Source organism: Lissotriton helveticus, chromosome 5_1, assembly GCF_964261635.1.
Source record: "Lissotriton helveticus chromosome 5_1, aLisHel1.1, whole genome shotgun sequence".
Taxonomy (NCBI): domain Eukaryota; kingdom Metazoa; phylum Chordata; class Amphibia; order Caudata; family Salamandridae; genus Lissotriton; species Lissotriton helveticus.
This window is the reverse complement of record NC_136065.1, coordinates 1566016601-1566040548: the sequence shown is the minus strand read 5'-3', so window position 1 is coordinate 1566040548 and position 23948 is coordinate 1566016601. Positions and strand designations below refer to the sequence as shown.

At 45.6% G+C, this 23948-nt stretch overlaps 1 protein-coding gene across 4 annotated transcripts in view; it reads right to left on the bottom strand.

Moving 5' to 3' along the window:
* ATP2B4 (ATPase plasma membrane Ca2+ transporting 4) overlaps positions 1 to 23948 on the bottom strand; it is a 941067-nt gene that overhangs the window by 122215 nt on the left and 794904 nt on the right. For all 4 annotated transcript variants that reach the window (XM_078644684.1, XM_078644683.1, XM_078644686.1 and 1 more), the window contains 2 exons: positions 7981 to 8172; positions 2098 to 2311 (listed from right to left, as the gene is read on the bottom strand). In XM_078644684.1, coding sequence (XP_078500810.1) covers positions 2098 to 2311; positions 7981 to 8172 — 406 coding nt within the window. The remainder of the gene's footprint in view (positions 1 to 2097; positions 2312 to 7980; positions 8173 to 23948) is intronic.

Here is a 23948-nt window from a genome sequence, read left to right as displayed (position 1 = left end):
CAAGGCCCATGGACTGTGGGAGTCTGGATGCAGCGTTTTGACATTTTGCATTTTCTGCGATGGCGAGCAGGTCTATATGTGAAAACCTCCAATGGTGAGTAGGACTTGGAGGTGGAGTTCTCACTCGTGGACTTGTTGGTGCAGCCTGCTGAGTAGGTCTGTAAAACTTTTGTGCAGCACTGGTATGTACTCTATCAGGAGATTAACTCTGATGTATTCCCCACTGCCAAATACACTGGACTAGAGCAGATAATTGCAGGGAGTGTGTGCCTCCCTGTTTCTGTAAATAAAGCATGGCAGTTGTGTTGTCCATCCTATCTAGTATCACCTTGTGTTGAATGTGGGAGAGGAAAGCTTTGTGGGCTAGCTAGAATGGCTAGCAACTCCAGGTGGTTGATCTAGAGATCCTGTTGGTCGGGGGTACACAATCCTTGAACTGTCAACTCATGTAAATGTGCCCCTCGAGCGAGTGAAAGAGGTGCTTGTTGTAATGGTCATCTGCGGTAATGGGTCCAAGAAGGGCCAGCCTTGCAACAGACTGTTGCCATTCCACCAATACAGAGACTGATGAGTATGGCCCCAATGTCCCTCCACTTGTAACTATTGTGTTACTAGGCACTTTTGCAACAGGCACATATGTAATCTGGCATGTGGGACAATTGCAACGCAAGAGGCCATCATTCCTAGGAGGAACATGACCTGACAGTTCTTGGCAATCTGTCTGAAAAAGAGGAAGCAGTGCTTGGAATGTGCAGACTCTTGCTCGGCTGGGGAATGCTTTTTCCACACAAGAGTCAAGTATGGACCTGAGAAAGGGTTGTACCTGCATTGGTTGGTGATGGGACTTGATAATATGATCAGCCAATCATCCAGGTAAGGGAATACATGGATGCTGCTCCTGAGATTAGCGGCCACCACCGCAAGACACTTTGTGAACAACCTGGGAGCTCTGGTTATTCCTAAGGGCAGCACTTTGAACTGGTAATGTTAACTACTTACCCCAATCGATGAGCATGGCGGATGGGGATGTGGAAATAGGTTAGGGGTGGGCGAAATTTGCGTGGGCGCTCTATGCAAAGCTCCACAAAATGGTAAAAAAATCTCCGCGAGCACACAGAGTTCAGCGAACAAGCGGAATTGCTTGTTCCGCTGCTTTTTTCCTGTTCCCGAATGCTGTTTGCGTGCTTGGGGGGAAATATCTCGCGAACACGCATTTTGAAAGTGCGAACAAGGAAACAATTCCACAACGCCACGGCTAGCGGAATATCTGCCAATTCCGCATTCTCCGCCGAGTGCGAAATTACCCAAATTGTGTAAGCGGAACAGAATTTACCGCCCAGGCCTACAATAGGTATCCTGCAGGCCGAGGGCAGTCATGAAGTTGTCTAGTTGTAGGAAAGGGATGGCATTTTGTTGGAATAGCATGTACTTGTTGACAGGCCCAAGGTCAAGGATAGGCGTGAGGTACCCGTCCTTCAATAGCATGAGAAAGTATAGGGAATATACTCATTTGCCCTAGTTCTGTGGGGGCAAGGGTTCTATGGCCCCTTTGGTGATTAGTGCACACATCTCCTCTTGGACCAGACGCTGATGTGCTGGGGGTGTGGGGGAGGGGGATGGGGCTGACTGCAGAAATGAAGGAGAGATTACTCAAACTCTAGGAACCAAAGAAGATGCAGTTTCTTCAACCGACGAGGTAGAGGGAACCGAAAGGACCCGACGAGACGCCCACGCAGAATTGAACTGGAGCTCAAAAAATCATGTCTGAACCCGAAAGCAGAGAAAAAACATTCTAACAATGAAATCAATGTCCATGTACATTATCAATCATGGGTGGAGTCATTATACCTTGTGACTCATAAGACTTCTTCGAAGAAAAAGAATTTGCACACTTCCAAACCCAACACTAGATGGCAGGAGTATGCACAGCATGTGTATCTACAGCTACACATGCCACGAACAAATTGTTCTTTTGCCGTCTCAGAAAAGTTGGGCCAGTCAAGTCTAAAGCAAACAAAATCTACAGCATAGGCAATATGTTTTTAGCTCTGCTAAGGTAAGTGCATGCTATAAAGGTCAGGGAAAGGACGAGCTGACCTGCAAACAGCAGTGTGAAGATAATGGTGAGCTGGTAAATGGCGTGCCCCAGGATATTCTTCATCATTGTGCGTGAGATGAGTGGCTTGTTGCGCCCATATGGCCTACGCAGAAGCAGAGACTCTGTGGGTGGCTCTGTGGCTAGAGCCAGGGAAGCAAAGGTGTCCATGATCAGGTTTACCCAGAGCATCTGTACAGCCTTGAGAGGGGAGTCCTGAAAAGAAAGAAATCCCACCTTAGCTTTAGTCACACACATCTATTAGGCAAGCATCCTCCTTTTTAAAGTGAAAGGCTAGGATATAAAAGAAGAAAATGGAAAACCAAACTCAGTGGTCCTGCCCGGATAATGTAGGAAGAGACCGCATGTGAAAATAAAGTAAGTATCTGTATGAAGTGGGTGAATGTAATTCCTTTGATGTATGCTAAAAGGTCACTTAGAAGAGATAGAATATGGTAAATGAGAATTGAGGAACGTGGGATAAGGTGATGCTCTGTAAGAACAAGCCACTTCTAACTGCAGATTCTGCACCTTTTGAATAGATCCCAGAATTGTACCTATTTAGAACAGGGTGTGTAAACTGGCTCAGACCAAAATGTCCTATACCAACAAGTGCGCAAAATGCCCCTAACATGGTCCTGGTAGTCCAGACAATATTGCTTCATGAAAATATAGAGCAATGATCAGGTAACCTGGCATATGTCCAGGACAGGAACTTTGTGTGCCAACACAGTGGCCCAGCTTTGGCTCGAGTTGTATGAGCTTGCTGACCTTCTGGAGGCTAGTTTTTGGCTGATGCACAGTACAGTCCAACATGAAATTGCCCTCTTTTGCACTGCTTTGTCTTTTCCCACCCCAGTGAACCCCACAAAGACCTGGTTGTCCCCCTGCTGTTGTTTGGTATGATTTTGTGGGGTTCAAATCAAGGCTCTCCTACCCCTTAGAGGGGTGAGGCAGAACATAGAATGTTGACAGGGTGATGGTTGAACCGATGTGGAACGGCGAGGCACATTAGGCAAGATGCTCATGCCCACATAACTAGTTTAGCTGGGAAGAAGGTGGTGTATGATGGATTGACAGAGAGCCTGCAGCTTGTTCACTTGCAACAATGAGGTTATAGTGACTGTATTGATGGTACAAAACCACAAAGGACTGCTGTGAGGCAGCTCAAAAGGAGTGCACATCAAATATGGGAGGGCCCAGTTAAGTTTCTACAGTGGCATGACCAAAGAAAGAGGAGGAAACAAGTGCAGGACCCCTTTAACAAATACAAAAAGCATTACAACCGGTGATTTAAACAATGAGGGCTGGTCTGGCAACAGCAAAATGGACGAAAGAATGGTGCCCAAAGCAATGCCTTGCCAGGTGAAAGACAAAACAGGTAACTTGGCCTGGTGGGGGCCGCACCAAACCACAAGTTTTTGTTCCAACCATAGACGTATATATTTTTTGATGAGGGATACCTGGCCGCCAAGGTAACTTCCAACACCTCCAGAAGGTCAAAGGTGTTAAACTATCGATGTTCAATCTCCAAGCATGGAGATTTGGAGGCCTGGATGCAGAACCGTGCCCCGTTGCTACTACAGCAGGTCCTCCTGGAGGGGTAGCCTGATCCGAGAACCATACTCTGTGCACAATCCTGGCCCACTAGGATGACTTGGGCCTGGTTGGTCTGACCTTCTAAGGAAATAAAAGGTATCGGCAGAGAGGCATAAAGAAGTCCTGAGTTCCACTCAAGGCAGAATGCATCTCCTAGTGAGAGACGCCTTGCAAACTCCAATGCACAGAAATGCTGAAAATGTGCATTCTCTGCAGTGGCAAAGAGATAGAGCCAAGGTTTTCCCCCTTCAATAAAGAAACTTTGTGCCAGCCACCTTTGGGTGTAACTGGTACTCATGATCCGCTAGTTATAGACAGCGGAGTGTGTCCGCCCTGGCATTCAAAGATCCTGCCAGGTGGTTCATCACCAGGAAAATCCCTAATTGGTTCAGCTATTTCCAGATGTGTAGTGCCTCCTAGAAAAAGGACCCAGGATCCCACACCACCCTACTTGTTGCAATAACAAATGGCAGGGGTATTGTCTGTAATCACCTTCACCAGACTCCCTTTAATGGACGAAGGATACATGGATGAAATAGTTAGAGAGGCCCATTTGATGTTGGGCCCACTGAGACTTCAGAACCCACTGCAGAGCCCACATTCACCACCAGGCATGCTTGACCAGCAGGATGCAGGAGGACATTGTTCCCAGCAGCCTCAGATTCAACCTCACTTCAATCCAGACAGAGGCTAAAAGATTAGGATTATCACCTGAATTTCCTAGATGTGTCTTTTCATGGGACAGGCACGAAACTGAATGATGCTCATAATGGCTATGATGGAGGGACTAGCTGAGAAGGAGACAGGTGTGACTTCAATACATTGACAGTGAACCCAAAAGATGGCAGGAGATTCACCGTAGTCTGGAGGTAGGTAAAGACTGGCTGAGGAGAGCCCGTCTTCAACAGTCAGGTCTTGAGGTAGAGGAAGACTTGAAGCCTTGACCTCAGAAGGTGTGCTGTTACCACCGCCATCACTTCCATGACTACCCGAGGAGAAATTGTGAGACCAAAGGGGAGCACAGTGAAATGACAAAGCTCCTGTCCCACCACAAACCACAGGTAGTGCCAATGGGTCTTTGGAAATAGACATCCATAGGTCTCACACCACTATCCAGTTTCCAGTGCAAAGGGCAGACCAGACTTGGGCCAGGGAGAAAATCTTGAATTTTTCCTTCTTTGAGAGGGGGCAGTTCTAAAATAAATATGACAAAGGCTTCCATCCTTCTCTGGCACCAAAGAGTAGCAGGACCAACAAGCACAATCTACTTCTTGTGCAAGCGCCCTTTAGATATCCCCTTTGGCCAAAAGGGCTTGCAATACCTGCCGCAAAGCTGACAGAGGGTTAGCCAAGGGGGCTTGCACTTCTTGCCGTAAAATGGACAGAGGGACCTCCATCAGTTGTTCAGGTGATAGTGCAGCGGAGTGGCAATAAAGGGCAAGGTGTTCTCCTTTGGGACTATCTGCAGAACACATTCGTTCAATGTTAATAATCTGCCAACTGTGCAAGAATCGTCAGATCCTGCCTCCAACCGGGTGGCTGTACTCCTATAAGGGCACAATAAAGGAGTTTAGTAGCTGGGGCTGTGGAGGGGTCTAGGGACAATGGACTGAGTGGCACACTGACCTTAACCGCGGGGGCAGTGGGTGCATCGACCTCGGTTGAGAAACTGCTGGGCTGGATTGAATTGGTCAGACAGTATGAGGTACCTCTGTCTAAGTTGTGAAATGAATAGTAGGGCTGATGTGGACAGTCGGGAAGATACGTCCAGGGAGCGTGCTGTGGGCCTGCTCTCCTTGTACCGCTCCATGGCTGAGTCTTCCTTGCCCCCAAACATGCGAGTCCCATCAAAGGGAATGCCCATGAGGAATGTTTGGACAGCGCTTGAAAAAACAGTTGACTGCAGCCAGGTGTGGCAGTGAATGTGGATGCTGGTGCCAATGGCTCACCCAATGGAATTGGAAGTGTCCAAGCCACACAGAATTGTGAACGGCCTGTATGGCTTGGGTAAGTCCATGTCAGAGGCCTTCTGTTACAACTGGGAGGACGTGAGTCACTGAATCCTACAGAGAGTGCCTTCATCACCAAGCTATAAGGCGAGGTTTACTGAGAAGAGACAGAATAATAGACCTTCACAATCTGGCAATTAATGGGAGGGGGGGGTCTTGCAGGGGTCTAGCAAGGTTTGGACCAGGCTCTAAGGGGGTATTAGTAAGTACTTAATTGAAGGGCAGGAGGGGCACAGTAGATTGTTTGCCATAGGGTAGAGCACTTCCATCAATAATCTGGTTTCTACTTCTACCGTGGGAAGCAGGAGATCAAGAACTTTGGCTGCCCTATGCATGACCATTGCGTAAGATGCACTCTTGTCAGTGGCATGGTCTAGGGGAGAGAGGAGTCCCTATTCTGGGGAAGTGTCAAGACAACTAGCAACTCTGAGGTTATCATACCAATTTTACTTATGGTTTGGTCACCCACATCATAATCATTGTCCAAATCAATACCAAATAAGGAATGCAACATACGTGTTCTTCCTTGTGAAGGTGCTAAGTCACGTAGAGGTAGCGCACCTCGATGGCAAGTGAGCGCAGTCTCTGTTGGGGCGGTAGCAGCACTAACTCAGAGAAGGAGAGAGCACACTGGGCACCCTGTTCTCCAGCATTGAGGCCCTGGGAACGGACATGTAGAGTGGAGCCAGAGTCTGTGCAGAAGCCAGGGAAGTCCAAGTGGTGAATTAAGAGGCTCCAACTAGCGCGGAGAGTGAACCCTTCAGCTGTATCCCAGATGCAGGGCGCTTAGATTCCTCGGTTGAGACCTGACGGTGTACCAGAGGAAATCAGTAAGGATTTAAAGAGTCTGAGCATGACCTTGCAGAGCTGTTCGACCAGCCTCTGTCGCGAAGATGGCTACGAAAACTTAAGTTGCGCTGGGACAAGTTGCGGAGTGGGCTATGAGGCTGACCGACTTTGGGTGTGAGATCGAGTGCCATGAGGACGTCCTTGCACATTTTCAGAAGAATGTGTCGGTGAATGAGGCCTAGTCCCACTTGGTTTTTTGTGTGTTTTTTCTTCGATTTTCACAAAGATGTGGAGCGCCAACGACAACCGACCACAGGAATGAGTCCTGCAACTTCTTGACCGGGAGTGGGACTGGGACCAACCATTCAAATTGGACAGGTACCGCCACAGAGTCTTCCTGCGCATGGCAACAAAGATTTTTGTCTCGCTTAGGGTTTATCAACATGCAGTCACTGCAGGCCTTAGTCGTGGCTTGAACCCCCGAGGCACCACAGGCAAACCTGTCACAGGCATTTGCTTGTGATAGTCCTATAGGAATTAAAACCTTTTGTTTTGGGAGATACAAATTTCCCTTGCACACAGAATTTTTTTGGGAGGTAAATTGTATCAAAGGGCCGGATGTAATCCCGGATCCATGTCTGGTGGCGTGGAAAGAAAGGAACTGATGCTGGAGCATGGGAGTGGCGCCTATATGGGCCCTGCCTGTCATTTTCTGAGTGGAACAGTGTCATTGCAGCGGCACATGGCAACACCGATTGTCACACAAAGGTACTGCTGAATTTTTTTTCAGGATCCAGTCTAACATCTGGGTAATTTTCAAAAGGTGAGGAATCTATGGTTAAAAGTCTGTATAAGGTATGTTATCATAACATGAAAACCCCATGGGTTTTCAGAGGATAGTATTCCACTCCTAAAAATCTAATTCAACAGAAATAACAGTGGAGATGGAGGGTAGATGGATACTATGTGAAGTATGTATCACCTGAGCAGATGGGGAAGTACTTATGAAAACACTATAAGGCATTACATAATTTTTTATAATCACCACAATATTCCATCTCACAAACAAAAAATAAGGGGCAGATGAGATAAAGGACTAGCAACAGCATCGTGCTAGCATAGAGGAAGTAAGGTTAGGCAAGGAGTGGATGCTACATTTGAAGCACGGAATAAGTAAGCAAGAACTGCTTCAGGTTTGGGAGGAGGAATGAACAACCATTAATGGGCAAGTGGGAGAAATAAAATAGAGGTCAGGAGGCCAAGGCTTCTACTCGTGTGGACAATGGGCAGAATCTGAATCAAGAGAAAAAAAAGTCCAATGCTCGTTTGCAAGATCCAGGCAAGGAAGAGGCAAGTTTCTAGTGATTTATTAGAGAGTCCATTATTCGAAAAAGAAAAAGAAGATGGACAAAGACATATAAATAAACTTTTCTCAAATATTAAAGGAGGCTAGATTAAGACACAGAAAATTAGAAGCTTTGTGTCAACCTGAGTGATGCAGGCTCCTGTGAAGGCCACAATAACTGCCACCACATTGACGGTCAGCTGGAACTGCAGAAATTTGGAAATGCTGTCGTACACATTACGGCCCCACATAACTGCTTTAACAATGCTGGTGAAGTTATCATCTGTCAGGATGATGTCGGAGGCCTCTTTGGCGACATCAGTGCCAGCAATGCCCTGCAAAAAACAGAAAAAAACAAAGGTGGCAGAAACAGATAAGATGACCACATTTTCAGAGTTGTATTTGATAGTTAATTGAATGGGAAGCACACTGCGCACCACATCTCAGAAAGCAGGCAACAGGAAAAGAGAATGAATTGCTACAGTTAAAACAGCAAGATTCAGACAAAATGCGATAAAAAACAACAACAGTCTGAATCTAATCTATTTATGAGTTTTATTTTATGCAGACAAGGCCATTGATTGGGGAAAAGGGATGTGATGAAGAGGAGGGGTTTAGAATCAGCACTGTAAGCCTGTAAAGGTAAAAAAAAATATGAACAAAATGGCAGCAAGTTAACATGGCAGCAAGTTAAAAGACAAATCAAAGAGACAGAAACAGATCATGGGAAGGAAAGAAAGGGGCTGAAGACTGGGGTGGATGCATGTATTCCAGGTGGTGAGCCAAGATGGATAAGCTCAGGTAAGAAAGACTTCTAAAACATTTAATTAGGGTGTATGATGTCAGCTGAAGAAGAAAGATTTGATTTTTATTTCCAATATGTAATTGGATCAGAATAAGCTTTGGTAGGCAAAGTGCTTCAAAATCCAGGGCGGATCCTGAGCAGCATTGTCAGAGGATTAACTTTCATGAATCTTAGAGTTTCTGGGCATCTTGTTGACAGGGACGATCTTGGAATCCCATTAACAAGGGACCCTGAATGAATTTCCATTAAGTGGCTGTTAAATCTTCAGAATGTGTAAAATATCCTCTTCTCGTTCAGTGTGTCCACTACATGTTCATCTCTACTTTAAAAAGTGCAAAGGAAACTCAACCGTTGGTTACCTGTGGAGTAGTATAGGTTTAGCAACAGGAGAAAGCACAATAACAAAGATCAGCAGTCATCCTGATGACAATTTTCGATCCCTGATGTTCCTATCCCCCCATTGACAACTTTTGGGAGCAAACTAAGATTGTTACAGTGCAAAGAATCCACATATAATTGCATTGAAACTGCTTTTGGAGCTGTCCATATGGCTGATTAGAACTTGCTTCTGTTTATCAATCTATGCAGCCTTTGAATATGGAATGTATAAGAACAGCGTCTGAGGAAAACACTGCTGGAACTTGGTGCCATCCACATGCAGGAGGGTTTATACAAACAGTTCTCTGGATGCATAGAACTTCAAAGGTGCATGCACCCAAACATGTACAAACCAAAGGTTTGGTTCATAACATCAGAGAGGTTCTCTTCTATACTACCGGGCACCTGCTCTCAAACAGAAAACTGAGGTGGATTTAGCTGACCCAAACACCTGCTGACTTTTCGGATAAACAAATGGTATGTATAGGTGACTTCTATATCAATGGGATCCAGTATAAGGCCAAAGAGGATAATAAAGAAAGGTTAACAGCAACCAGGATTCTCCATCATGGAGACATTGACTACACAAGCACCAAATATTTCCAACTGTACCTGGGATATCAGAGAACCTTTTAAAAGTAAGGGAACTCTTTTTTTTTTTTATTCAGTAGGTTTTATCTTTATTATATGAGTGAATAAGGAAGAGAAACGTGAAAACCATAGGGAAGTAATCAGGAGCATACTGTGAAGAATAAGTTTCCTACTTTCAGTAATGAGCTTTCTGGTTTAACTCCAGAGTCCCTACCTTGTGAATTTCCCCAAGAATCATACTGGATCGGAAAACACTTTTCCACTGCTTGGATGGTGGTGGTCAAGCTTCAAGAAAGAAGGCTAAGGCAGAGAATATAGGCTGTAGCCCTGCCAAGGGGAATCTGGCCTGCATGGCGGTCTGAAATGTGGTTTAAAAATAACTGCTGGAGTTTCAGATACTTTTATAGAGGAGGCCAGTCAAATGTAATGGGAACTTTTCTGGTTTTATGCTGTTTGACCTCTAAGGGCCACCTTTGGGAGCAGATAATTCAGAGGAACATGCCAAATTCTTGACCTTTTGAATACACACCCTGCTAGTTATTGTATCCTTACATACTTAGCATGCTGGCAGGAAATAGTCCCCTCAGCCTGAGACTAAGTCCTGAAGCACAGAATTTGATAAGATCCATGTCTCCTGCCGCACATTTTAACGACTATAGGATATCCAGAGTTGCTTGCACATTTGTCTTTATTATGAGCAAAATGCACTTTTCTCAAATTGTATTTCTTCTGTAATTATTCAATAGCATTAGTTCTCCTTAAAGATCCAATTGTGCTTAAACCTTGGAGAATTGTATATTTACTAAAGAATCTGCTATGTTTAATCCAAATAATTACGAGAGGAGTCACAATGTCTGAAAAGAACTACTGTAAGTAAATACAGATAAACTGAAATTGGAGAAAAGTGCAATTTAGTCCTAACACAAGAGAAGAAAGTGCGAGTGACTACAGCTATCCTACAGCTGGGGTACGCTGTGCATCAGGAGAAAAGGATCAGATTTTGTGTTACAGGCAGTCTACCAAAATAATATTCCTTTTTAAATGGGACTACGGGAAATTCAGGGCATAGTCAGGACATTTTGCCTTTTTCCGTGGCAAACAAATCAATGGTTATGCATCCACAAGAACTAAATAATTTGAAGAACACACTGGCCCAGATGCACACGTCTGCTTTGCGGTCACCAAACCTCCGAATCGCAAAATAACATGGTTTGGAACTGCAAAGAAAAAGGTAAATATTTTTGGTAACGATCTTTCAGGTGGATACTCTATTTACAGATTCCCCAATTATTGAATTCTCAAGCACCAGGCTGGATCTGACAACTTTTAATAGCTCTTCCCTCCCAGTGAGGGCACAGGAAGCAACCCCATTGTGACTTCACTGGAGCCATAAAGCACACACCCCAGCATCCACGTATGAATTTCCATCCATTTTTCCATGTGCCTTTCAGGCAATTAACAGATAAGACATCGATGTAGCTGGTGCAGTTTGATGCTCTAATTTGGAGCCTTATTGAGGAGGCCTCATTGCAGCCTATGACCATCCTTCAGATGGCGGGTGAGAGGTAACAGTGACGTAACACTGGAAGAATGAGGTAGGCAGTTTCCCATAGAAAGATTAAGGCATGGCGAAAGAGGTCAGTGTGACCAAATTTGTCCTACACTTCATATACTAGGGGATAGGTTGATTTGGAAGGCAGAGGAATGCAGACAAGGATGCCAGGTATACCCTTAAACAGCGTCTACTGTACAACCCTGAAGAGCCAGTGAGAGTGCAAAATAAAGGATTTCCAAAAGACGGATCTGTAAGGGATCAAAATTGTTCTCTGCACATCAGGTGACATACCTCCACATTCCAGAGTAGATTGGGACAATGTGCAGGAAGAATAACACAAACCACCTCCAAAGGTAGCTGAAAGGTGTTCAAATGCCCCGTCACTTTCAAGGCATGAATGTGGAGAGGCTTTGGAGGTTGGGATGAAGGACCAAGGAGGAGCACCCTGAGAGGTGGACTGAGTGGGGAGAAGGAGGAGAGGTTCAAAAGCGCTGCCCACCACGCTCTTCTTGGCCAATCCAGGGCGGTGAGAAAGTATGTGGGAAAATATCAAGTAAAACAGAAAATTCAACACCAAAGAAACACATCTCTCCGTAAAAGGATACAGAATTGAGGACATTGAACATTGTCTAGCATGGCAAAAAGATCCCACTAAGTTGCTCCCATATGGAAAAGTCATTTCAGACCATGTCAATGAGAAAAGCCACTTGTGATTGACAAAATGACACCGCTTAGACTGTCGGCCGCACATTCAGGGACCAGGCTAGATGACCGGCAGTTAACCAGATGCCATGACGGTTACCCAAGTCCATAGCATCAGCGACTCTAGACAGGCTGATGTGTAGAATCCGGTCCTCCTCTACTGACTCCCATGCAAGATCCGCTGCAGCGTTGCGGGAGACCACCTTGGTGTCCTACTCCAAAGACACCACTGCCCTCATGTGCCAGCATACAAGCGTGATTGGGAGGGTAGAGGAAGTCAGCAGACTAAGACCATCAGGATTGGGATTCAAGCTCCCTCCCGAAGCATCAAAATTATAACCTGAATGTCCCTGAACCTCTGGAAAGGCAATAAGTGAGGTTGTGTCGAGATAGGCCCTTATGGACAAGAGGCTGTGTGTGAATGTGCCAAGGGGGATTTTGGCACACTGATAATGAATCCCTGGTCGAACATCAGTAATGCTGTTGCTTGCAAGTGATACTACACCATCTTGCGATTTGGCTTTGAGCACTCAGTCGTCCAGCGACAGCAATACAGGTATTCTCAACAACCTAAGATAGGCTGCCACCACTACCATCACCTTTGTGAAGACTTGTGGTGCCACTGTCCGAAAAAAATGGGAGGTACACAAAAAGGAAATACGAGGACCATACCACGAAATGCAGGAAACTCTTGTGCAACTGCAGGATTGAGATGTGGAAATAAGCATTGCGTAAGCAGAGTGACATCATCCAGCCTCCAACGTGAAAAGAAGATCAGCCAGATACAGAATTTTTAACTTTTCCTTACCGAGAAAGAGGTTCAAGAGCCTGAGGTTGAAGACCTAGGGAGATGGTCTTACACTGGGAGTAGAGGCCAGGAAGGGTAGGGTATGGCCTCCTTCCTACAATTTGGAGCATCCATTGGTGTGCAGTTATAGCATTCCTGCTCTGTAGAAAGAAGGACACTGTCTTCCCGCTGGCACCTGATGCTCCCGCAAGACCTAAAGTAGCTTCCCTAGTAGTGTAGGGGAGAAAAAAAGGAGAGGAGACAACTGTCTGCTGGACTCCAAACACAAACTGCCATTAGTCTGTCTGTGGGACTGGAGGCCAAAGGAACGACCAGTGGCTGTGATGGTATTAAAACATTTGTGGGCCGAATCAGCATTGTCCTCAAAAAGCTTTCTGCCTTCAAAGGGCAAATCCATTCATTTTATCGGAACACTCGTGAGAAACTCGATCATTATCGGGCATGGCGACATAATGAGAAAGAAGAACCCATGCCTCAATCAACAAATCCACAGGATCCAGGCCCACCTTAATGCTCAGGGAAGCATCCTGGCCATCTCTGACTACCTCTGAAAAAAGATCTTTACAGTAGGGTAAATGGGGGATGACTAATTGGGCCATTTACCGAAAGGCGTGAGTGTCCCTTCCTAAAAAAGAGGTTGTGTTGAGAGATTTCAAGGCCATACTATTGGCAGAAAAAACTATTTACTCCAAGTTTCTATCCTTTTAGATTCTCTACCTGGCTGAGTGGCAGGGTATGCTCCTTAAACTGACTATGGACAGCATGAAGCTTGCACCCCAAGCATTCAAGGTATGGATGGGTTGGCAAATAATAAGGGTCTCCAGGAGCTAGTCGGTAACTCTGTCCACCAATCTGTTGGCAGATGGGGCCAAAGTTTGAGCCCTCTCTCCCTCGAGACAACAGCAAACAAATCTTGCAACGTTTTAGGGTACTTATTGCTTAAATGAGAAAGAACAGATTCTAAAGACTTAAAGGAATATCTGCAAAATGGTCTAATTGTACTATATCCACCACCTGCTTGAGAATCTTATTTTTTTTTACCCAATAAAGATTGCAATCTTCAACCTGGTATGATTATACAGGCTCAAATCTGATCACCCTGGAGGGTCGATACCCTTTGTCTCTTATAAAGACATTTGGAGTTATTCCATAGAGAATGAGTATTTGTGAAACTTGATTTAAGAAGGGCTTGTCTTTTAAGAATAAAGGAAGGTGATGAGTGGAAAGGAGAAGTTACTTACCAGTAAACCTTGTTCTGTTCCAGGAAAATTCTAATCCTAGTCATGAGCACTGAATAGTCCCACCCATGCGTGGGAACCCAGAGCACTTTAAACAAGCATAGGCATAGCCAATAGGTCTCGCCTTTGGGACCTCAAGTGTTTAGCCACAGTTATTGGCTTTGCCAATGTTTTTAAGATATGGTGTAGAGCAGTGTGGCTGCTGTGCAGCATGTTGTAAAGTTATAATAAAAAAGCGTTGTTTTTTTTATTTTACATAAAACCAAGAAGATAATATGTAGAACTGAGCCACTATTAAAAAAAGAATTAACAGAACAAATGTCTTCTAGTTTTTTTGTTCTTGTAGAAAGTTATACATTGTTTTATGTAACATTTCCAATAGACTGATTTAGACATGTAGGATTCATTGTCTCTATATAATGTGTGTGATTTAATGTGCTCTGCCACCCAATACTATTCTGAGTAGTGCTAAAAAAAATACATGAATGTGAGAGAGGGACTAGGCAGAGAGGAGGGGCACTGATGGGGGGTGGTAGTGAAGGAATCAGTTGAGAAGGAGGTCATGGGAGGTCAGTTGAGACAGTCCGGTGATAAGTGCGCTTTATAAGAATATTTGACTTGACTTGGATGGGGCAGCAAAGATTGCAACTCCGGCGTTACCAGCAATAAATAAAGATGGGCCTGCTCGACCTGGTGCACAGTACTTTGCAAACACAACATCAGTCAGGATCCGTGCCCATTTTCACAATAACCACCAATTATAGAAATGAGCAACATGTAAGTTCTGGCTCATGAGGTGAGTATAGAGGCCCTTACCTCAGCATGCTGCCCCCAACTGAGACCCTGCACGAGGTGCGCAAAGAGGCCCTTACCTCAGGATGCTGCCCCCAACTGAGACCTTGCGTGAGGTGCGCAGAGAGGCCCTTACCTTAGCATGCTGCCCCCAACTGAGACCTTGCGTGAGGTGCGCAGAGAGGCCCTTACCTTAGCATGGTGCCCCCAACTGAGTCCTTGAATGTGGTGCGCAGAGGCCCTTACCTCCGCATGCTGCCCCCAACTGAGACCCTGCATGAGGTGTACAGAGAGGCCCTTACCTCACCATGCTGCCACAACTTGCAGAAAATCCTGGAAGCTGAAGATCACAGAAGCTGTAAGGAGCAGAAATGAGGAATCTGAAGAGGAGCCAGAGAGCCAGGGATGACCTGGAGTGGGGGGAAAGGGGGTGGGGGGAGGCTTCAGTGCGGGTGAGGAACCCCGTGTGTGACACAGCCTTCCTGGCTCAGCGACGCTGGCACACCAGGGCAGAAGCGTTCCAAGACCACAGCTTTCTATTTGTGGGGGCAAAGGAAACCACCGGCGTCTCCGCTCGCATTACAGCAGCCAAACGAGGGAAGGCACAAATAAAACAAATAGAACTGTAAAATTAAAAAAATAAACTACAGGCTGTGCAGTCAAACACCAAAAGGAGGACAAGACTGGAGAACGGAAGCCGTGGGGTGAGAGTGTGTGGTACCGATAATGATTAGAATGAGAGGCAATCTTCACGTGAACCCGGCAACACCGCAAGGTTACACAACAATGACAGCACAGGCCTTAAAAGAACGACAGACACCAGCATCATGGAGCAAAGGAGAAGGCAAGTCCTCGGCCCTCCTAGCCCGGGGCTCACAATGCCCCAGGGTCTGTTCTGCACTAGCGGGCACTCAGTGGGTCTGCTTAACCACACCCGGTGCCAAGGGAATTACACGTTAGGGAATTTGACAAAATAGTGCAGCAAAAAGAAGGCGAAGTACGCAGTGTAAAAGTGGCGAGTTTAGTCACAGTATACCTTCCTTACTTTGTCCTTTTTACACTGATTAAGAGTGTCTGAGTAGAAGTTTTTCCTTCTTTAGTACCAGTTTATTACCAAAATACAGCAATAAGTAAATGAAAGCGATAAATCAAAGTTTACAAAGAGCCTTCCACTGCAGCGCAGGGCGCGTTCCAGCGTTTGAGTTAGAAACTATTTTTGTTACGCACCAAATGATGGATTTTGTAGCTAATGCAGCAAAGACATAATTATCTGGAAATCGCACAGCCGCAAAAATCACTTAATTTTAGTGTCCTCACTATACCCTGCACAAAGTTTTACGCAGCGCCTTGGATTTCCGGCTTAAAGTACCAGCAGGTGTTAAATGGGTCGGTTTACCAGTATCCGGACCACAGGTTTCCATGGTCGAATCTCCACAATGTCATGGTCGTCGTGTGGTACAAGCCGGTGCTCAATGCGTCGATTACCCGAGGTTTGCACAATGACCCTGAATCTCCAACATGCCACAGCCTTGGTGCAGAAAAATGGCGCGGCAACGTGGCCATGTCATTTTATAGGTCCGTGCATGCTTGATGACTTATGTGAACGTATGGGTCACCATGTTGTGCACGCATAGGAAATGACAAAATGACAGCAACATTAACATGAACTGCAAAGACAGCCTGCGTCTGCCTCTTGATGGCAAGAGAGTTAAAGCGACCGCGAGCAGACAAAGTGAAAGCGACCGCGAGCAGGCTAATGTAAACAAGCGCACGCGGACATGCTAATTGCAAACAGATGGGCCCTTCGCGCCGCTTCTTGCTTCAGCAAGGTGGATGCCAACCATGCACAGTCTGAGGAAAAGTGCAGTCCGATTTCTAAAGGTCATCTCCTAGTGCAGCGCATGGGCTGCGTTAGGCTCGACCTAAAAAAAAAAAAAATATATATATATATATATATCCAATGCAAGAAAAAAGATCGCGGCACACTTCTTGGTTTAAACGCATGCTGGTACTTGTAGTTTAAATTAATTATCACTTCGCATTGCTTCATGCATTTTAATATGCTGGCTACGCATCAAATCAGCCATCAGGTACTAAGATGGAGGATTTAATACGCACGTGTGTCTCACGAGCGTCCAGGAAGCGAGAGATCCTTTAAAAATAGGCACGCTTTCCCTATGCAGTAACAAAAACGTTCCTCGTTGTTGTGCGCAGCCAGCATATTAAAATGCATGAAGCAATGCGAAGTGATAATTAATTTAAACTACAAGTACCAGCATGCCCCAGCCAATCAATGGGATGTGCAATGTTATAAATATAGAAAGCGAAAAGGGACGAATCACAATCACTACCGTGAACAGGAACTACGGTTCGAAACGCGTAGGAGGTGTTGTGTCACGTTTGAATAAATAACTGCGTTTAAACCAAGAAGTGTGCCGCGATCTTTTTTCTTGCATTGGATTAATGAGAGACACTGCCCTGGTCTCTTCGCGTGCACCCACCGGAACAGAGCTCCCGTTGCGACAGGACATTTGTTTGGATATATATATATATATATATATATATATACATACATATATATATATATATATATATATATATACACATACATACATACATACATACATATATATATACATACATATATATATACATACATATATATATACATACATACATATATATATATATATATATATATATATATATATATATATATATATATATATATATATATATATATATATATATATATATATATCCAAACAAAAGCTGCTCCCAAATTGAGGGCCTCACACTTCGTGCATCAATATACTTTGTTTTGGCTGCTTCAAAAGGACAAGCAGGATTCTTAAAACATCTTTTTGCCTCTTAGTCCATACGCGTTTCGGGAGAAACGTCTCCTTTGTTCACTGGCACAGGCTTCTGGGGAAATGGCAAACTGAATTCTCAGCACAGCTGTGTCTTTGAAATATCCCGCCCCACCGGGCGTGGACACCAGTTGCATTGTGGTAAATCAAGTTCAATATTAAATAAATCCGTAGTGGTTATTGTCATTATGCCCCCCTATTTGATACAATATTCCACAGTGGGTTGTTGTTGAGGAACACCACTCCAATCCTTGATGTTCTGCCACCAAAAGGACACAAAGTACTTTAAGAGTCTCTCTGTATTTCACGCTCAGGTACTGCTCTTCAGCAGCAGGGCTCCCGCAACCAGAGCTGACAGCATTTACATCCAAACAAAAGCTGCTCCCAAATTTAGGGCCTCACACTTCGAGTATCAATATCCTTTATTATGCCGGCTTCAAAAGGACAAGTAGGATTCTTAAAACATCTTTTTGCCTTTCAGTCCATATGCGTTTCGGGAAAAACGTTCCCTTGTTCACTGGCTTCTGAGGACAGACAGACATGCAGACACACAGAGACAGACAGACATGCAGACAGTCAGACAGACACACAGAGACAGACAGACATGCAGACAGTCAGACAGACACACAGAGACAGACAGGCAGGCAGGCAGACAGACACACAGAGACAGACAGGCAGGCAGGCAGACAGACACACAGAGACAGACAGACAGGCAGGCAGGCAGGCAGGCAGGCAGGCAGGCAGGCAGGCAGGCAGACAGACAGACAGACAGAGACAGACAGACAGACAGACAGACAGACAGACAGACAGACAGACACAGACAGACAGACACAGACAGACGGACACAGACACAGACAGACACAGACTGAGACAGACAGAGGCACAGACAGACCTAAAAAATGCACAAAGATGAATTCATATATGTTTGTAGCCATAAAACAGAAGGCTAATTGACCAAATTTCATTTAATATTTTTTTTTTAAGAAGCCAATTACATAAAATTATACAGAAACAGCAAAGTGACTATAGAAAATCTTTAACAAACATTTTTTTAAAAAAAAAGGAAAATGAGAAAGAATGAAGGGCAATATTAACCAATAGTCTGCAACGCACAGCATAGCAACAAAACTGCCACTGTGCCTTTGAGGGCATTACAGTCACCGTGTATCCCATCATGCCCCACAGGGGACCGGTCAGATCATTTTTACAGAAAATCAAAGGATCCTGGGTAAAAGTTGAAGATATCGGTCAGTATTAGTGATCGGGTATGGTAGGGTTAAATAATTATGACTATGATGAGGAGTCCCTGGAAGAGCACTAGAATTACTTGTAAGTACCTTTCCTTCTCCTTTAGGGGATCCTTATCAATAGTCATAAGCACTTAAGAGTGAGTATAACATGCTCATCCCACAAATGAAGAGCATAAAAAATGAAAACAGCTTGAACAGTCACTCGAAAACGTTCCTCAAAAAAGCCTGCCCTACTTGAGTATCTGCTCTGGAGTCTGACCCCAGACAGTAGTCTTTGGTGAAAGTGTGTACAGATCTCAAGGTAGCGACCTTGCAAATCTCTGAAACTGGTACAGTTCTAAAATAAACAAGCATTTGCAATGCAATAGGTCTCGCATTATTAAAGTTTGAGGTATTGGCATTGGTAATAATAATGCAACACCTATCTTAAGTAGCAACACAGTCAAAACTTACAGGACAAACCGAACCAGTGTCCCCTTGACGAGTCTTGTCTGCCCTCTAGGTACCGGATTCTAGTAAAGGAAATCCAATGCAATGAGCATGGCCTGGAAAAGAAAGAGCCAGATTGCTTTTCCGTTTTTAATGGAAACCATAAAATCTTGCGAATATATTCTTCAGTCTTCCACATGGTACTTGTAAATAATTCACTATTTTACTCGCTAGTGTCTAGGAGAGGGGCGATGCTGCCGAAAGCTCATAGATGGGTCATTTCTGCTACCTGCTACGAGAGGAGTCGTGTGCTCTGCTCGGGTCCGGCACTGCTGTTGTGGGAGGTGCTGCTTTCCAGGCGTGGGCTTCGGCGGGGGCTTCCACGGTGCCAAGTGCAAGTACCATGCTGGGATGGTTCACACATTCATGCTTACAGGATGGAAAATATCCTGAGTCGCCTTTTTCTTGAGTCTTAAAACGGTGACGTAAGAGGGAGAATTTTTCAGTTTTTTATCTCTGATGCATAAATCTGTAATGATGGATGTCCCAGAGAGAGACGGACTGTGCTCATACACCACAGTACAAACGAGGAATACAAAAAAATGTGTTGCAGCACATAACTGTCTATGCATGAATCACAGTGCATGTGTTCGCTATTTTGACATTTCGTTCTGACACTAGTAATCATATGTTCACACAAAGGAAAGTTTTAAGCAGTGTGCGTCATCTCTACGTGTCTCTCAAGTTTACATTCTGCGTTTACATACAGTGTATGCGAGGACTTAATAAACTGCATATCAGGTCTCTGACCGGATAAACACAAAAAACTGCGTAGATGCCAGTACATTTTCGAAAAGTATGTTTAGTTTAGAGCCTCATTTTGTTTATTGCTTATGTCTGAATTAAACTCAACATGGTGAGGTCGCTGGGAACTCACTTGGCGGATATGCATGGCTGCTCACTTCAGCAGGCCCTGGATTCTTGAAGACATCGCATGGTTTAAGATAAAGCGCAAAGACACTAGACTGTTTGTTGTTCCTGTACCCTGGAACACAGCGCTGCCCCAGAGTGTCACGGGGTGTCAGCACACCGTAGTCTGGGTGAGTATGTGAGGATGGGGGTCTCCAGAGCAGTGGTTTACTGTCTCTGTGCAGGAAGCAGTCCACGTTAAGCAGAAGGTGCCTTAAGGGAAAGGCTCGCCTTCACGTCAGTGCCACGCAGACTTGGTTATAGCATCATGTTCAAAGGGAAACAAGCAGGTCACAGTGAAGCACACTCGCTGCGCGGATACAAGGGGTACCATTTACAAGGGGACAGTACCTATGGTTATCTATCACATGTGGGGTTAATACACGTAGTTACATCACCAGGGAACTGTGCACCACAGGGCTAGTACTTAATGCCGCATCATTTCGGAGCTGAAATGCATGAAGATCAGCATTATTTATTAACGTATTAATGCCTTTCTCAAGAGTTAACCAAGCTCGACGGTATCTGTAAATTCCACACAAACACTATGTAGTGAAGAAGGTCCACTCAGGAAGGTAGTATTTCAAGATGATTTATTTCATGAAGATAACAGGTTGCAAGGTACAGGACATCATGTAGATATGTGGTAGATTAGAGCCCCACCAGGAGCTGCCTGTCAGCTGCTCAGCCCATGACCAACTGTCACTCTGCCTCCCTCAGTCCCAACATTCTGAGGCATCATCAGACTCCAACATTCTAATTAGTCAGAACACAGGCACTGGCAGAGCAGGGCTGGTAAAACACCTTACAGTATAATATGCAGGATACTACACACTCTTTAATAGCACTGATGAACGGAGCGCCTTTTTTTACACACAATACACAAGGCCCATGGGTGATTTTAATATCGGGTTACTAAACATGGGGACTTCATTTTAAAGCCAATACACCTAGGACCCTTCATAATAGTATTCACAAGGGTGTCTGCTTTTTGAGAGAGCTCCTACACCCGGAAGCTTTGATCCTAGAGCTACTGCACACGGGAGCCTTCGGAATATACAGCTAATGCACGTGCCAGGTTCCGTCATACAGCTAATGCATATAGGTGCTTCCGGAATACAGTTGATGCACGTGCCAGATTTGGTCATACAGCTAATGCATATAGGTGCTTCCGGAATACAGCTGATGCACGTGCCAGATTCGGTCATACAGCTAATGCACATAGGTGCCTCCGGAATACAGCTGATGCACGTTCCAGTTTCGGTCATACAGCTAATGCACATAGGTGCCTCCGGAATACAGCTGATGCACGCGCCAGCTTCCTGCACACGGGGTCCACCGGAATACAGCAGCTGCATCATGCATGTGGCAGCTTCCGTCATACAGCTAATGCACACAGGGGCCTCCGGAATACAGCTAATGCACATGCCAGCTTCCATCAAACAGCTAATGCACATGGGGTCCACCGGAATACAGCTGATGCTGCATGTGCCTGCTTCTGTCATACAGGTAATGCACATGGGGGCGTCCAGAATAGAATCTTCCATCGTAGAGCTAAGGCACTAATGAACAAGTTACGTACCTTCGGTAACGCTTTTTCTGGTAGATACAATATCTGCCTGTGGATTCCTCACCTTGTGAATATCCCCCTTGCGTCAGCAGCATTCGGAATTTTTTCTTCGTAGCACGCCGGCGTGGACGACGTCACAGGAGCACGGCATCGCGCGCGACTCCGTCTGACGTCACCGACTCCTTATTAGACCCACGTCGGCGTGATGACGTCAGTTCCGCCCTTTTTTCCGTGACTTCGAGGCACCCGGACGGACCAACGACAGCAAATATGCAAATATACAATGTACACAGTACATACAAATCAAAAATGCACACAAAGTGCGCAGCAAAATTAGCAAAATAGCAGAAAATATATACACATAAAAACCAGGTATAGCAGAGTGGACAACGGGGAGGCGGGAGGGCATGTGAGGAATCCACAGGCAGATATTGTATCTACCAGAAAAAGCGTTACCGAAGGTAAGTAACTTGTTCTTCTGATAGATACATCTGCCGTGTGGATTCCTCACCTTGTGAATAGAGTCCCACAGCAGCCCCTACTCCCGGAGGAGGGTGTCCACTCTGCTATACCAGGAAATCTTGGAGAACAGAGCGCGCGAAGTGGCCGTCCCTCCTCACCTCGGAATCCAAGCAGTAATGCTTCGCGAAAGTGTGGAGGGAGGCCCAAGTCGCGGCCCTGCAAATGTCCTCAACAGGAACACCTCTAGACAAAGCAGATGTTGCAGACTTTGCTCTAGTTGAATGTGCTCTAATACCCTCAGGAGTGTCCTTACCCGTCAGGGAGTAGCAAATCTTGATGCACAGGATTATCCACCTGGAAAGTGTGCGCTTGTGCACCGCTCTGCCCTTCTTGCAGCCAGCAAAACCAATAAACAGCTGGTCGTCCATCCGGAAGTCTTTAGTTTTGTCCAGATAAAAAGACACCGCCCTCTTAGGGTCCAGACGGTGTAGTCTCTCTTCCTCCTTAGACTGGTGAGGGGGAGGATAGAAGGTAGGAAGGGTAATGGACTGTCCTAGATGGAAGGGAGTTACCACCTTAGGCAGAAAAGCAGCCCTGGTCCTAAGAACCAGTCTCAGCATGAATGGTCAGGAATGGGGGCTTAGAACTAAGAGCCTGAAGCTCACTCACCCTCCTTGCCGAGGTGATTGCAACCAAGAAGACCGTCTTAAAAGAAAGAAGTCTCATGGGACACTTGTGCAAGGGTTTGAAGGGAGAACCCATCAAATAGGTCAGCACAAGATTCAAATCCCAATGAGGAATAACAAAAGGAGTAGGAGGGAATCTATTAGTGAGTCCCTTCAAAAATCTTAAAACCACAGGAGACTTAAAAAGAGAAGGCTGATCCGGCAAACAGAGAAATGCCGACAAAGCCGAAATATACCCCTTGACCGTGGCAACAGCAAATCCTTGCTGCGCCAAAGAAAGAGCAAACTGCAAAATGTCAGACAAATGAGCCTTCAAAGGGTCAACATCTCTCCCCCTACACCAAGAGACAAATTTAGACCACCTATATGAATAAATGGACTTAGTGGAGTCACACCTAGCAGAAAGAATGACATCCACCACATCGTGAGGGAGAGAAAAGGAATTCAAGTTGCCCCGTTCAATCTCCAGGCATGAAGGTGTAATGTCTGGAGGTGGGGGTGTAGAACCTGCCCCTCCATCTGAGAGAGGAGGTCTGCCCTGTGAGGGAGACGCAGCGGCGGGTGAGAGGAGACGTGGAGAAGGTCTGTGTACCACACCCTTCTTGGCCAATCCGGGGCGACCAATATGACTTGGGCCCGGTCCTGGCGAATCTTCCTCAGAACCCGAGGAATCAAGGGTATGGGAGGAAACGCGTAAAGGAGTTGATTTTTCCAACTCAACTGAAACGCGTCCCCCCAAAGCTCCTTGCATCGGAAACTGGAGACTGCAGAATGACAGGCAGTGAGCATTCTTGCGAGTGGCGAACAAGTCCACCCGAGGAGTCCCCCACATCTGAAAGATGTCGTGAACCACCTCCGGGTGAAGCCTCCACTCGTGGTCGGCAGAAAACTGCCGACTGAAACGGTCTGCACGAACGTTCAGAACTCTGGCTAGATGATTTGCCATCATACAAATCTGATGGTCCTGAACCCAGGACCAGAGGTGCAGAGCCTCTCTGCAGAGACA